The 15,996-nt window shown below is 45.7% G+C and overlaps 1 protein-coding gene across 2 annotated transcripts in view; it reads right to left on the reverse strand.

Annotated features, from left to right (window-relative positions):
• The window catches only part of LOC135907231 (uncharacterized), a 454,989-nt gene extending 440,764 nt beyond the window's left edge, over positions 1–14,225 (reverse strand). Inside the window, exons 1-2 of one of the 2 annotated variants that reach the window (XM_065438909.1) lie at positions 14,070–14,225; positions 6,000–7,577 (exon numbers count right to left, since the gene is read on the reverse strand). In XM_065438909.1, the coding sequence (XP_065294981.1) occupies positions 6,000–6,138 (139 nt within the window). In that variant the 5' untranslated portion in view covers positions 6,139–7,577; positions 14,070–14,225. The remainder of the gene's footprint in view (positions 1–5,999; positions 7,578–14,069) is intronic. The other variant, XM_065438910.1, reaches the window with a different exon arrangement.
• Positions 14,226–15,996: the final 1,771 nt, after the last annotated feature.

A 15,996-nucleotide genomic window follows, 5' to 3' on the forward strand; every position in this document is an offset into this window, starting at 1 on the left:
CAGCACCCATTAGAAAATACCATTCTCTCTCTCTCTCTTTCTTCTATTCTTACTTCAAACAAAAAACCATACGGCTGACTAAAATTCCTGAAATAAAAATGAAAATAAGAAAACAACATACAGACGACAATATCTCGGAAAGGTCTCTCAAAAGAAATCATTTCGACAAAAGGTGTCATGCAGTAACTTCTGTTCTTATTTGCCAGAAAAACAGTGTCACGAGCTCGCGCGGCTCCTTTCAAGGTTGCACCGTACTCACAGGCAGTCTTGCACAAGCCCGTGAGTAGGATGCAAGGAAGACAGAACTTTCGCCGCACAACATTATCGGCCACGATTAGCGCTAACGCTACACCAGTGTAGTAATGAGGAACCGCAACGTAGTAAATGCTGTATTTAGGTATGTCGTTTCAGAACAGCTTACATCTGTATACGCTTGTAATGAAATACTTGTTATAACTAACTCATTTATTACGAACCTAATATATCATTGGTACATTTCGTTTTATTGCAGAAATCGAGCTACAATTATGAACAGACAACAAAATTATGAATCGTGGCTCCACTCTGTATTTTTGTTTGAACTACTTGACAGAATATTAAGTTAGGGCTGTGACGAGAGAAAGACAGACGAAAGAAAGCAGAACGGCCGAGAACTTCACCAGAATTGAAAATTTGTTTGCTACCTTAAACTGGCGGACAAGGGAAGGAGAAATAATAAGAAGGAAATACAGAGAGAGACAGACCGAGCACATGCACACGATCACAACTGTTGACAGCACAAATGTCAATACTAGCCGCTACTGAAGTCGCTTATGCAGGTTCATTGTCATTATTTAAGAAACGCCACAATGAATTCGCAGCTCTCTGTTAGTACGGCTACATATACCTTTCTTGTAACGCTGATGCCTCCTGTTCAGTGTTCATCATATTACGCAGTTATTCGCCCTTGTCGATGAGGTTGAGTTGGATGTCTTGGGATACTTTTGCGCGTGTGTGTGGGAGGGCGGGGGGGGAATTCAAACAAACTTCATTGATTACTTGTGCAACTACCGGCCCTTCAGCGATGGACGCTTGCTTTTGAATACACTAGATAATCCTTAAGGGACTTAAGCACAGATAATCCTTCAGGGACTTGAAGAATTAACAAGCGTGTTATCACGCGCGCATAAGCAAACATCAACACATTTCACTCCATGGCCGGGCACAGTCGTTGTCAAGCGGTTCGACTGAGGAAGCGCGGCAGCAGCAGCGAGCGGATTGAGCTTCGTGCGGCCTCTCGCGTCAACGCAAGCAAAGCGGCGAGACCACCGCGCACAGCAAGCTATCAGCACTCGGCGCACTCTGTCGTTATCACGGATTGCTTTCAAGGTAGGGCGCACGTGGCCGCGCCATACATAGCCGCCGCTGGAGTAGGCCGCCTTCACCCCCTTCTCTCGCCCCCCCCCCCCACGGTGCTATTGCGCACGAGGGAAGATGGCGTGCTTCTTCCCCGCTATCGTCCATTGCGTGCGCAAGATTGAGCCACCATCGTCTGCTCACTCTCGCAAGCTTTCAATCTCACATACAGCAGGAGGTGCGCGGCGACACTGTTAGCGCTCTTGGACTTTGTGCGGGACATCACGGCGACGCCGACGCGCACGGCAGAAATGCACTATCGCAGTAAAAATGAAATAAAGACAGAAAGAGAAGACACACACACAAAAAAATATTCAGCGAGTTGGTAATCAATCAGACACATGAAAAAAAAAAGATTTGGGGCGTCGCGCAAAACAAGAGTAGAAGATTTTAAGTGCAAGACTACTTCAGTCCCCTTTCGTTGTCTAACCCAGTAATTCACTGCGCGAATTTTTAATTTAGCACTATAAAAGTTCGAAATAAGACGCTTTCGTTTTTTGCTTCCGGTTTCTGCCGAATTTGCAGTGAAGTTCTACTATTTTCATGAGAATGTTTCGTGAAATTTTTTTTAGAAGGCGCGACGAAACATGCGCTTCGTTGACCGGATTTCAATGAACTCGCTATGTTTTGTGTGATAAGTGCACGTGTAGTAGTAGTATGAGTTATAACCTGCGCATGCTTTTTTCTAAACGAAGATCTGCGGCATTTGGTACGCCTACAGTAGACCAGGTACATTACTGTTATAATAAAAAATGCTAAGGAACAGTGCTAATAAAGAGCGATGACTCAAGACAGCAGCCAATGGAGCAGCACGACAAGCAGATCACAGACGTATATTATATGATTTCCCTCCTACTATGAGTAAATGAACTTCGCTGTATACGAAAATCGTCACCATTCAAAATGTGTAGAACGAGGTGATCTGGCATAAATTTAATGATCTCTGATTTACTTTATATGATCCTCTTCTTGAATTGAACATTCCATTAACTTTTGCAGACACCATAGAAGGCCTTATTCATTGATTGCCGCTGGGCGCCGCCTAAGGAAAACATTTTCTTACACAAAACTAGCCGTTTAACCGTGCTGAAATTCTGCAGTATGATTGTGGTTTTGTTGACAGAAACACATATGACCTTATTTTAGTATGCCCGCATCGTGACGCACAATGACACCGACTTAAATCGTCCCTACTATTAAGATATTGTCACGTGGTGGTGACGTTAAGAACACAGTAGCAATACTGTGATAGGCAAAACTAACTTTTATTGGGCGAACCTGTGCCCACAAAACAGGCTACACTTATAGCGCAACGATAGCGGCGAACACGCTCGGCGATCGTCGAAAATCTGATCAGCGGATCAAGCGCGTCGGCTTTTATACAGCAATCATCGAATGTTCCAGATTAAACGTTGGGACCCGCATGCCTTCTAAAATGTTCTTTTTATTTTTTTTTTTTATATTTGGGGTTTTACGTGCCAAAACCACTTTCTGATTATGAGGCACGCCGTAGTGGAGGACTCCGGAAATTTTGACCACCTGGGGTTCTTTAACGTGCACCTAAATATAAGCACACGGGTGTTTTCGCATTTCGCCCCCATCGAAATGCGGCCGCCGTGGCCGGGATTCGATCCCGCGACCTCGTGCTCAGCAGCCCAACACCATAGCCACTGAGCAACCACGGCGGGTTAAAATGTTCTACACCATTCGTGTCAAGCGATGAAATCAGATAACACAACGTTCGGCGACAACAGACAGCGGATAGAAGCATCGATAACTTTCCAGAAACTTCGGACACATGCAGGCGCGTCCCGCGCTGTGCGATAACATTTGTTAGGCGACAATACTTGTCGCCCGATAAAGACAAGTACACGTGTCAATATTATTGGGCTCGTAGCCAACAAGAGTCGTGCAAAAGTGGCTCTCTAATAGTCTTTAACATTTTTTTTAAGATAGTAGCGTTGTTGGGCGTTATTAACTGCGGATATGTCAAAAGAACATGTTTTTTTACAAAAAGTTTATTTGTACTGCCCCTGTTTACGACGTGTAATATTATCTTCGTTAGCAATGTTGCTTGAGTATTTCTCTGTAATACTGCTGTGTTCTGTGCTATTGTCGTTCGTGCCGTTGCTTTGCGAGTCCCTTTGTGATGTCTTGGTGTAATTTAGACTGTGTGCAGCACACTAGCGCATATAAGCTCAGGTCGACTTCGCTGTCTATCCTATCAATAAAATTTCTTTCTCTTAGACTTGCTTGTGATAACGCCATCGTATGTGCTATAACTGTTATTCTGCGCTTTGTTCTACAAAATTTCATGAAATACTCAAAGCGATGCATGTTACTGTAGCACTTGTTCAACTTCAAGAAGCAATCAGCACCTAATTTGTGCACCAGCATGTCCTTCTATCATTGAGGTTATAAGTTCTGTACATTATATATATATATATATATATATATATATATATATATATATATATATATATATATACGAGAACATGAAAATACGAGCGCACACACTTGTGTAGTCAAGCGTGAGAGAGTTTTCATTCGATAATCACTTGTCTCACGTGCAGTTAAGGGTATTATTAGTCGATATCTGCTGCAATCCTGCACAACGTTCATCGTGCATTGCAAGTGCACAATAAACACCCCGGTGCGGCTAAGCTGACACTGCAATGGTTTAAGACGAAAGGTGCTCCTTTGCCGACTGGACCTCCTTTTCATCAAGCTCTTTTCCTTGACATTTCGTTTATAAATTACCAACTTGCCCATTAAAACCACTTTATTTTTGTTATATGTACCCTTATTCTAAATGCCCAGAAACAGAAACAATAGGAAATACGGGTACGTCAACCAGAGAATAATTCCAGTTACCCTGAACTACTAAAAACGAAGTCTGATACAGAAGATAAAAGAAGCAGACGTTAGTTACACGAGAAGAAGGAACTGTCTAACACTCTCTCTTTTTTTTTTTGGTGCTGTTCAATACAGGTTCTTATACAGATTTGTTCTTTGTGGCCGGAAAACTTGAAACCGCAGTGCGCCCTTGCGTACGAAGAAGCTAGCGCAGAATGATTCGTGCGGATTCATTCAGACGTAAGCAGAATGCGTTCGTGCGGATTCATAACTATACCAGTGGAGCGCTACGTAGCACGGGCAAAAGATTAAAGACGAAGAAAATAAATAGGACATGCGTCTTCCGGTCCGTGTTGTTCGTCTCCACTGCTCAGTCCGTGTTACGCCGCACTTTTCGGGCATAGCTGTATACGAAGACGAAGGTGTCGCATCTTCTTTTCGTATCCAGACCGGCGTGTGTGCGCGCGCATCTGGATGTGATAAAAATAGCCGAAAAGCTGCGTGCCCAGCACCAAACCAAGTTCGCCACGATTTGGCACGTGGTCGGGGGCCTCGCCTTCAACGGTGAAGACAAGGAATCGCGCTCGAAGAAGTTTCGTACGGACTCGCTAGTTCACGATTCAACAATCAACGGCTGACCCAGCACGGGAGGTCAATAGAAGAGGTGTCTCAAAGGACGGGCTGAATCGCTCGGTTCTTTATGACCATGTCCTTTCTTATGTCGTCCCTGTTCGCGACTGTTCAGCCTCTCAGCAGTTCCGGGTTTGATAGTACGAGATCTCACGATATGGACGCAGCCGGGACATTAAGAAGGTTTAAAGCCGTGTTTCTTCTCTTTACAGTTTCTACAACGGAGAGAAACATGTCGGAGAGAACAGTCGTACTTACGGAAACGACATTTTCATGAATGAACTGTAGTCGTGATCGGCCCTCGTATGCAAATTTCCCTTTATCTGTCATGTTCTTTTATTTTATTTTGCACTTTTTTCTCTCCCCGAGTTGAATAGTAATTTTGATTAATCGATTGATTGAGGTCTATATAGCTTTACCAGTCCACCTAAGGCGGCAAGATGCAGCGGGTAAAGACGAAGAACTATACGTTAATTGTCACTCATCCAATCCTTAAGGCACATATGCCTGCCACGACACTGTGCATCAACTGAAAAGGCAACAAAGACACCTAGGAGCGCAAGAAGAGACGGAATCGCGTAAGAGCCTTCTGACCGACGCGCCTCAATGCGCAAGCGCAGCGCAATATAGCACGAAATGCTCTTCTTCAGCTTCGTTTTTCTACGAAACCTTGCAGACTGTTTATGCGGAAAAACATACTTATGTCGTATACAAGGTGTGCCACCTATGCATGCGAAGAATGATTAAATAGTTCCTGCCGTCAGGACTAGGCGATTTCTCTAATGCCTTCTATGAAAGGAAATATTGACGACTACCCAAAATAGTAGGAGGCCACAAAAGAAATCCATACAGGCTTCTCATAAGAAACTTCGCAGTAGTCCTATTCTGGTATGTTTTTCTTTTCATGGACTTTCCTCCCCCTTGCGGGATACCGCAGAACTTATTTGCCATATCCAACGCCTTCTGCATAGATTGCGTGAAAATTGCAACAATGACTTCGTCATCAGTGCGTAAGTGCAGTTGAGGGACATTAAAGGTACAAACGTCCACAAAACAGAAGTTTCAGAACCGTATACAGGAAACACTGAAGCAAATAGCATGTAAGAAGTTGCACGTACCTGGTCCGGGCAGGACTAGCGATGCCTTGGTTGCCGTGGGTGCTGTCTCCGTCGTGTCTGTCAGCTGCGTCCCCTTCACTTCAAACCCGACGACGAGGCACAGCAACAGTGGCTCCAGGAGCACCCAGGAACGCCTCATAGTGTTATCCAATCGTGCTCGCACTTCCACCTTGCAAGAACGTGAGAAACTCCCGTTATCCGCCACCTACCACGTAATGTTCAGTAGAAACGTTCCGCGCTTTGCTGCCCCTCTAAGCATTAGATGCCAGCTAAAGATAGAGGCCAAAGGTGCCGTGTAACATACGCAAGCAGCCAAGCTCTAATGCCGCAACGCACTGGCTGACAACCACGAAGTAGGAATTCCTTGTGAGAGTGTCGCAGAGCGCTGATGGGCAATCGCCAGCACGTTACAGTTAAGCACGTTTATGGCTGTCTGAGAAGAGGAGGTTATCCACGTTTGGCAGACGGAACGTGCTTGCAGACGGTCGCCGTCACCAACGTAACTCGGACGTTTCGCACAGTACGACGGCAGTCACTGAGCCATCACGGTGGCGGTAATCCCAGTGGTCCGTCAATGAGCCACCCCAGCCGGTGAGGAACAGTTACGTAAATCCAGATCCTTTTCGAAGTTCTTTCGAGTGTTCACATCTCCACGACACCTTGAACGCTTGCCCAACACGACGCGCCACTTCCGGCAGCACTCGGATGAGCACCGATCACAAAATTACAGTCCGTGGCCCCGGTGAAGCGGTGCCAAGAATAAAACGAAAAAGAAAGAACGAAATTACCCGGGAACGGGCAGACGTTGTAGCATCAAGCACACGCGTCCAGCAGCACCTTCACTTCCCGCGGTGGGGATGGCGCTTCAGACGGTAGCGCGACGCAAGGCAGGTGCTCAAGCCTGTACAACAAGAAAAGTGCAGCGCTCAGGACAGCAACGGAAGACCACGCGTTTCGTCGATGACGCGCGCCCAGGCGCTTCGCATTGCAGCCGGCACTGCTCGCTGTCGCCGCGCGGAAGCTGGAGGCGCGGGATCGTCGGCGGGCTCTGCTATGCGGAGAAGGCCCAAGCTCAGGCAGAGGAACGACGACAGCGTCTCCTCCGTCCGAGGCCGAGCGTGTCAGCCGGCAGACTGCGATCAATGTTTGCGGCCGCCGACGCGGGGTGCCGCCCTGGTCGTGGCCGCGGGGAGGCAAGAAGAACGTCGCATCGCTTGTGTCGTCATGAGTGACGTCACGAGAGGCTAGGGCAGGTGCGCCACCGAGCCAGGAATGAAGGCGCGGAGGCATTTTGCCGGTGCACCGCCGCCGCCCGACTATCTCGCTCTCTCCCCCTCCCCTCCCTTCTCCTACTTCCCCCATATCCATCTCTTACATTCACCCGCTTCACGTCGTCCTCCACTGGCGGCCCACCGAAATCGAATGAAGGTTCTCCCTGCCGAGCTTCTTGCCACGCTGGGTTTTGTTTCGCAAGGGAAGAGGTGTTCTTCGAAGGTATTAGGCGATGCCTTTCGGCGTCAGGTCGAGAATGCCGGCACTCATGCGTGCGGGGTGTCGAAGAATGGTCCCCACGCTGCACTGTGACGAAAGAAAAGAAAACAAACAAACAAAAAATATACGCCAGAAAACGCGCGTTCTCATTGTGCTTATGAGGAGACCTTTGCGATCAATAAGTAACTAATAATCAAGAATCTTTGGCAGATGCGTGACAATCTGAGCAAGTGATGCATTAAAGGATGAGAAATAGGACCAAGTGAGTTCTGGTACTCTTTGGAAGGACTTATCATAAGGGGGTTGTTTGGTTGTCGTTCGTAGTGATGATTCGTCACATACCCTGACTGCGCGCAGTATGGCCCATTTGAAATTTCTGCCCAGACTGCGCTGTTGGGTGCTCTTTCCCAGCGCAGCAGTACGAATTCCTAGGAGACCTCAAATATTTAGCCGGTAAAGTAAAGTAAAGTAAGTGAGTGAGTGAGTGAGTGAGTGAGTGAGTGAGTGAGTGAGTGAGTGAGTGAGTGAGTGAGTGAGTGAGTGAGTGAGTGAGTGAGTGAGTGAGTGAGTGAGTGAGTGAGTGAGTGAGTGGTTTATTTCCCATAAACAAAATATATTTACATATGGGCAGGTATTCAGGGAAAAGGCTGCGTCAGTAGCTTGACTGATTGCTAAAGCCCGTTTCATGGCATAAGCAGGGGGAACAACAGTGCATGAGGAATGGTAACAATAAAGCAGAATAAAAAGAATAAAAATAACGCAAAAGAAACTAACAAAAAATGGCAAACCTAAGCAAGTTACTTAGCTTACATAATATCAAGAAATCAGCAGTATGAAGAAAAAAAATACTGCACTCAGATCAGTCATGTATCCTAATAACATATGAGGCAGCGAAGCTAATATTGTGATGAAAAAGTTCAGAGTATTAAGCATAAAACTAGCGCTTGCAGCAATAATAATTATACAGATCAGTTACATCAAACCAGATCAAACCAGATACAGATCAAACATCAATATCATCTGTGATCAGTGTGTTGAGAAGGACAGGCAGCGTATAAGCAATCATTTGCCTTCCGGAATTACTGCGCTGCTGCGTTACATGCCAGTGTTCTACGAGAAAAAAGGGGATTAACCGAGGAGCCCAATTTTTATTGTTCATATCATAAGAAGCCAACAAACACTGACACCAAGGACAACATAGGGGAAATTACTTATGCTTAATAAATGGAATAAATAAACGATAAATTAATGCAAATGAAAGTGGATGAAAAAACAACTTGGCGCAGGTGGGGAACAATCCCACAACCTTCGCATTTCGCGTGCGATGCTCTACCAACTGAGCTACCGCGGTGTCGTTTCCTCATCCACTCTCTTGGGTATTTATGTGTCATAGTAGAACCCTGGGAGTGTTGGCCAGCGCCACCACTCAGACCTTGGCGGCGGACGTGGAACGTCGTTTCTGCTACAGGCGTCACGAGAACGTGATCTTTTTTTGGTGAAGGCAACTGGTCAGTAAACCAACACATGCTACCTGCAGGTATCAATCTTGCCGCATTCGAGACCCTCATTATGTAATAAACGAAAAGAAAGGGGGTTAACCGAAGAGCCCTATTTGAATCAACTCTAATTAAATCGATCTAATTAAATGAAGGGCAACGCCGCGTACACCATAGTTGGTCAATTTGCTGAGTAGACGCTTATGATTAATGCGGTCGAACGCTTTCGTAAAACCCGATAATACTGCAAGCGTGAGCAAGCGCTCGTCGATGCTTTTGAGAATAAATTCTTTTTGATCCAACAGGGCCCGCTGTTTTGACCGGTGTTTACGAAAGGCGTACTGACAGTGAATTCAGCAGTTTTTATTTGCGAGAAACGCAGAAAGACGCTTAAATATAACCTTTTCCAGGCCTATTGAGAAGACTGGCAAAATGGATATGGACCTGTAATTTTTCATCGGAGTGCTGTCACCAGGCTTGGATAACTAGATTACTTTAACGAGTTGCATTTTGTGCGGGAAGAGTCTGGCATGAAGGCCTAAGTTGTATATGTATGCCAGCAATGGGGCAACAAGGTCTAGGGCATATTTAATTGGCTTTATCTGCAGATTATCTACGTCCAGGATACGGCTGTTGCTCAGCTCAGAAAAAAGGCACGTTAACTCTGAATCGTTCGTTGGATGCAGGAAAATCGTGTTTGGAACCCTTGTTTTTATGTAGTCGCAGGCAATCATGCATATGGGAATATTATTATTACTGACTAGAAAATCATTCAATGCATCAGGTAGTGACTCGAAAGTTATTTGAGCACCATTACTGCCAATCGACACAGGTGACTGGAAAATAGGCGCATGATTGCTGATAACATTCAGCTGTTTCCATGTCCTTTGGCTGTCACCATCGCATGAGTTGACCAAGTCAGTATGATAACGGTTCTTCGCGCTGCGCAGCTCGTTCGCGAGATCATTGCGAAAACATTTAGGCTCTTCCCAGTCCTTTGGATCTCCTAACTTGATAAACTTATAGCAAAGGCTGTTTTTTGTTTATTTTACGGAGAAGTTCTTTTGTGACCCACGGCTTGCGTATCCTGGAAAGTTCTTTTTTTCTTAGTAATAAAGGGGAAATGTCTGTGATAGCAAGAGGAAAATAGTCTGAGGAAGCTTTCATATGCGACATACGGAATTTGTGTGGCATATAAACATCCGTTCAGTCCGTGCTTCCTAATTCGGCACGGAAATTTGCTAACGCATTCTGCGTAATCGCATGTACGAAGGTATCAGTGGCAGTTGATCGTTGACATGCATGGTTCAGACTCAGAAATATGGGCATATAGTCACCGAGGCCGCAGGAAAGCACCCCCGATTTATTCTTACTCAAAGCTGTTTTGAAGCAATGAACGACCATCTTGTGGGCATCATTAAGGAGTGTGCAATAGAAGTCGGTGGTAACTCCATTAGACAGGATACTAGTAAGCTATCGCAGGAGACGAAAGATCTGATCAAAAAACGCCAATGTATGAAAGCCTCTAACCATACAGCTAGAATAGAACTGGCAGAACTTTCGAAGTAAATCAACAAGCGTAAGACAGATGACATAAGGAACTATAATATGGATAGAATTGAACATACTCTCAGGAACGGAGGAAGCCTAAAAGCAGTGAAGAAAAAAGTAAGAATTGGCAAGAATGAGATGTATGCGTTAAGAGACAAAGCCGGCAATATCATTACTAATATGGATGAGATAGTTCAAGTGGCTGAGGAGTTCTATAGAGATTTATACAGCACCAGTGGCATCCACAACGATAATGAAGGAGAGAATAGTATAGATGAATTCGAACGCCGGAAGAAGTAAAGAAAGCCTTGGGAGCTATGCAAAGGGGGAAGGCAGCTGGGGAGGATCAGGTAACAGCAGATTTGTTGAAGGATGGGGGGCAGATTGTTCTAGAAAAACTGGCCACCCTCTATACGCAAGGCCTCATGACTTCGAGCCTACCGGAATCTTGGAGGAACGCTAACATAATCCTAATCCATAAGAAAGGGGACGCCAAAGACTTGAACAATTATAGACCGATCAGCTTACTGTCAGTTGCCTACAAATTATTTAGTAAGGTAATCGCAAATAGAATCAGGAACACCTTAGACTTCTGTAAAGCAAAGGACCAGGCAGGATTCCGTAAAGGCTACTCAACAATAGACCATATTCACGTTATCAATCAGGTGATAGAGAAACGTGCGGAATATATAAACAACCCTTATATATAGGTTTCATTGATTACGAGAAAGCGTTTGATTCTGTCGAAACCTCAGCAGCCATGGAGGCATCACTGAATCACGGTGTAGACTAGACGTATGTAAAAATACTGAAAGATATCTATAGCGGCTCCACAGCCACCGTAGTCCTCCATAAAGAAAGCAACAAAATCCCAATAAAAAAGGCGTCAGGCAGGGAGATACGAGCTCTCCAATGCTATTCACAGCGTGTTTACAGCAGGTATTCAGAGACCTGGATTGGGAAGAACTGGGGATAAAATTTAATGGAGAATACCTCAGTAACTTGCGATTCGCTGATGATATTGTCTTGCTTAGTAACTCAGGGGACCAATTGCAATGCATGCTCACTGAACTGGAGAGGCAAAGCGGAAGAGTGGGTCTAAAAATTAATCTGCAGAAAACTGAAGTAACGTTTAACAGTCTCGGAAGAAAACAGCAATTTACAATAGGTAGTGAGGCACTGGAAGCGGTAAGGGAATACATCTACTTAGGGCAGGTAGTGATGGCGGATCCGGATCCTGAGACGGAAATAATCAGAAGCGTAAGAATGGGGCTGGGGTGCGTTCGGCAGGCATTCTCAGATCATGAACAGCAGGTTGCCATTATCCCTCAAGAGAAAAGTGTATAATAGCTGTGTCTTACCAGTACTCACCTACGGGGCGGAAACCTGGAGGCTTACGAAAAGAGTTCTACTTAAATTGAGGAAGACGCAACGAGCTATGGAAAGAAGAATGATGTTTGTAACGTTAAGGGATAAGAAAAAAGCAGATTGGGTGAGGGAACAAACGCGAGTTAATCAAGAAAAAGAAATGGGCATGGGCAGGACATGTAATGAGGAGGGAAGATAACCGATGGTCATTAAGGGTTACGGACTGGATTCCAAGGGAAGGGAAGCGTAGCAGGAGGCGGCAGAAAGTTAGGTGGGCGGATGAGATAAAGAAGTTGGCAGGGACGACACGGCCGCAATTATACATGACCGGGGTTGTTGGAGAAGTGTGGGAGAGGCCTTTGCCCTGCAGTGCGCATAACCAGGCTGATGATGATCATGATGAAAGCTGTGTTTGTAATGAATAGGTCAATACACGTTGATGTATTGTGAGTAGTTCACGCAGGTGATGACATGACATTGAAGCGATCATGTGCGTGTATAACTGCCTCAAAATTTCTGTTCACGGGATTTTCGAGCATCATATTCATATCGAAATCACCCAACACCAGTTTAAATTGCAATTCACCCACATAAAGAAAGAACTTTTCAAGAAACGGAAAGAAATGGTCTAAATTACCGCTTGGCGGACGGTAGAAAACTTAGTAGGCAGTTCGACCACTCAAGATTGTTAGGACTTCATAGCCATCAGTATTACAGCAACATTCATTGATGCACTTTGCATCGATGTTATCACGGACAACCACACTGACAACACCGCCGCGTGACGTTTCTCTGTTTTTGGTAAACCATTGATATTTAGGCAGTTGCCATACGACTGTGTGCTAGTCATACCACGTTTCGACAGCATGATGAAATCGAACTGAAATGTCAAGCTGCTGAAAAACAGGTTAAGCATGTCATGCTTGTTTCGCACTGAGTGGCAAATGATATGGAAGATTTTTTCCAACGAAGTGCGAAAAGTCAGACGGGGATAACGAATCAACAGAAGCCATGTCAAAACTAGCAAAGGTGCGGACAGCACTTCAGTATCGCACTTCCAGCTTTTCGAGATCGGTGTGGGTCTTCATTACACGCACATGGGCATATTCTTTCCGGACCAATATTCTTCCATTGAGATGCCACACAAATTTGAAATTGTTTTGCGTGCCCATTCCTTCGCAACATTGAGCAACGATCTATTATACCCGGTTAGGTTTTCGGATATGTAGGTATCGGATTCTTAACTTGATACAGCTTTTCTTTTTTCGAGCCATTTGTCTCTTGTCAACTGTTGCGTGAAGCGAACAAGCACGGCTGATGTCTTATGTTTTTGCTAAGGAAGACGTTGAACGGCGGAGACGATCTGCTCGTTCAGAGGATGAAGTTCCAGTTTTTCAGTGATGTCGTTTATTCTGGTCATGAGGCACTCAATCTCATGTTTCGCCAGTCACTGAATTAGAAGGTTCAACTTTCGACTGTGGTATTCAAAGTCACTTACAGCAGCAGGCACTCTCCTAGGTTCAGAATCTGTTCTAGCTTCTTCGAGATTGGAAATTCTTTTTTTAGTTGCTTAATTTTGTTTGAGTGCTCGGCGACGATGGTGAGTACCGTGTCGTACTGGGCAGAAATGTGCTTTCTTAAAGCCTCCATCTCATTGACAGTGTCCTTCAGAGCAAGAAGCACATTTAATTTCGCGTTAAGGTCGAGCACAAGCACCATGACAGTGCTATCATGGGGTTCCCTAGGACTGGGCACAGATGTTCTCGTTTTGCGGCACGCCGTACATTTCCAGGACTGTCTATAGCTGTCCCCTTTAAATTTATATGTAGATCCTGACACGCCAGAACAGGAACCTATGTCATATTGCCCCAAGCAGTCCCTGTATGTTAACGATCGGCAGTCAGCTTCTATAGCTTTTTCACACTTTGCACAATAGGTACCACTGATATCACCCATTACAGATTACGTCCACCGGCACCATAACGCCAACCAAAGCAACGTAGAGCTATGACGCAAGAAGAGAAGAAAAAATAGGAACGATGAAGGCACAGAAAAAGTGTCATGAATTACAAGAAAGCATTAAAAGATCAGCAAGAGTGGCAGCAGCTGCGACAAAAGACATGTGTACCAATACGCAGATGACAGACAGGTAATGATAACCAACCTGCAAAATTCCAGAAAGAAGTGTTGGAAGGTGTCTGCGTTCCACCGCCGATGCTGCCAATTGAAGAAGGGGTCAGTTTTGGTTTCTTTTTTTATAGCTGTCGGTGGCGCCCTGGTAGCTTTTGAACGATGACGGAACACATGGAAGCCGTCATGATCGCATGCAGCAGTGATTAGATGGTCAGGTATCTGCACGTGCAGCAGTGAAGTCCGATGTTTCCTTGCGCAGCAGGATGACACCGGGTCAAGTTTGCGCAACTCCAAAATTCCAGAAAGAAGTGTTGGAACGCGTCCACGTTCCACCGCGGCTGCTGCCTATTGACGTGAGTACGTGAATACGACGTGAGAAATAAAAATTTGGGACTAGTGGTGAAGAATACCGAACAAGAAAGCTGTTTTCTGTTGGTGTTGGGTGGACGCAAGTTAACTTCTATTTTATAGTCATTGATGATTACGTTTCAAAGCAAAAATTCGCAACTCTCATGCAAGTTGCGTAGTTTACTGATACCGAGCACGCTGCCGCATGCCGGCGTTAGCCGCACGAAAGCGAGAACGAACCTCTCCATAGCAGTTTCGCAGTACGTTTGACGTGACGTGAGTACGACGAGAGAAATAAAAATTTGGGACTAGTGGTGAGAAATACCGAACAAGAAAGCTGTTTTCTGTTGGTGTTGGGTGGACGCAAATTAACTTCTATATTATAGTCATTGATGATTACGTTTGAAAGCGAAAATTCGCGATTGTTATGCAAGTTGCAACACCCCCAGAGAGCTTCATGAATAAGTTAACGTGGACTTACGAATGCAACGCAGCAGCTGCTCGCCTTGTTCCGAAATAATGCGTTAATATTTCTACCATCGCCGGACATCAAAGCAGCATGTTGCTATGGCATCGACACAAAGCCTTCATGCACTCAAGAACTTGGCAGCCGTGTGCCGGGCAAACCACCAGTGTACACGTTCACAGCGGTCATGACCAGTCAGATTTTTTGTTAACATCCCTGCATTTTCGGTCGACGATCCACCGTGAACTCCTCGCAGTTGTCTACAGGAATGGTCGCTGTTTCACTTCGGCTACTCTTCGACCCGCCTGAAAGAATAATTGTGCTGCACGAAGCCGAGTCCTTGCCGCGGCAGCTTTGGGTTTCTAAAGCGCTGCTGACTTAGCACTTCCGTGTTGGCGAGTGCACCACCGTTGTGTCGTATCTGGCGCAGCGCTGGCTTCGCATCTACGGCACATGTGACGTGACCGATATTGGTATCGCACATGACACATGGTGGTGAGGGAACACACCCTCGCCCACTTTGTGCATATATACACGGCTGTTGATTGGACGCTTTCCGCTCCCCTTGCTTGGAGGTTCTGGTCATGTCTTGCCTGCGGCACCGCTCGATAGATGGTGTCAGAAGTGGGATGAACGCCGACGTCCAGTCTTGGTGAACGGAAGATTATACTACAAGACCAGCCCCATGGACTTCCTGAAGCCACCAGGCCCGCTGAGCTCGGCTGGTGAAATTGCCAAGAACTAGCAGGCATTCAAGCAAAGGTTCAAATTTTTTCTCGCCGCATCAGAACAGCCAACAGGTAAGCCTCGAATGGAATCATGGAAGACAGCACTTCTGCTGAGCGTTGCAGGCGAGGAAGCCATCGAGCTCTTCAACACGTTCAGCTTTGACGAATATGAGAGCAGGAATATGACTACGCCACTGTCATCGCGACGTTCGATGCATATTGTTCGGCTCAGTAGACAGAAGTCCATGAGTGCTACGTTTTCCGTACGCTAGTCCAGGCCCCTGGTGAGCTTTTCGAACCTTCTTTGCGAGACATAAAGAACCAGGCACGAGCATGGAACTTTGGCTCCCAAAGGGACGCAATCATTAGGGACCAAATTGTTTATGGAACTAACGACGAGAAACTTCGAGAAAGGT

Source organism: Dermacentor albipictus, chromosome 1 (genome assembly GCF_038994185.2).
Source record: "Dermacentor albipictus isolate Rhodes 1998 colony chromosome 1, USDA_Dalb.pri_finalv2, whole genome shotgun sequence".
NCBI lineage: Eukaryota > Metazoa > Arthropoda > Arachnida > Ixodida > Ixodidae > Dermacentor > Dermacentor albipictus.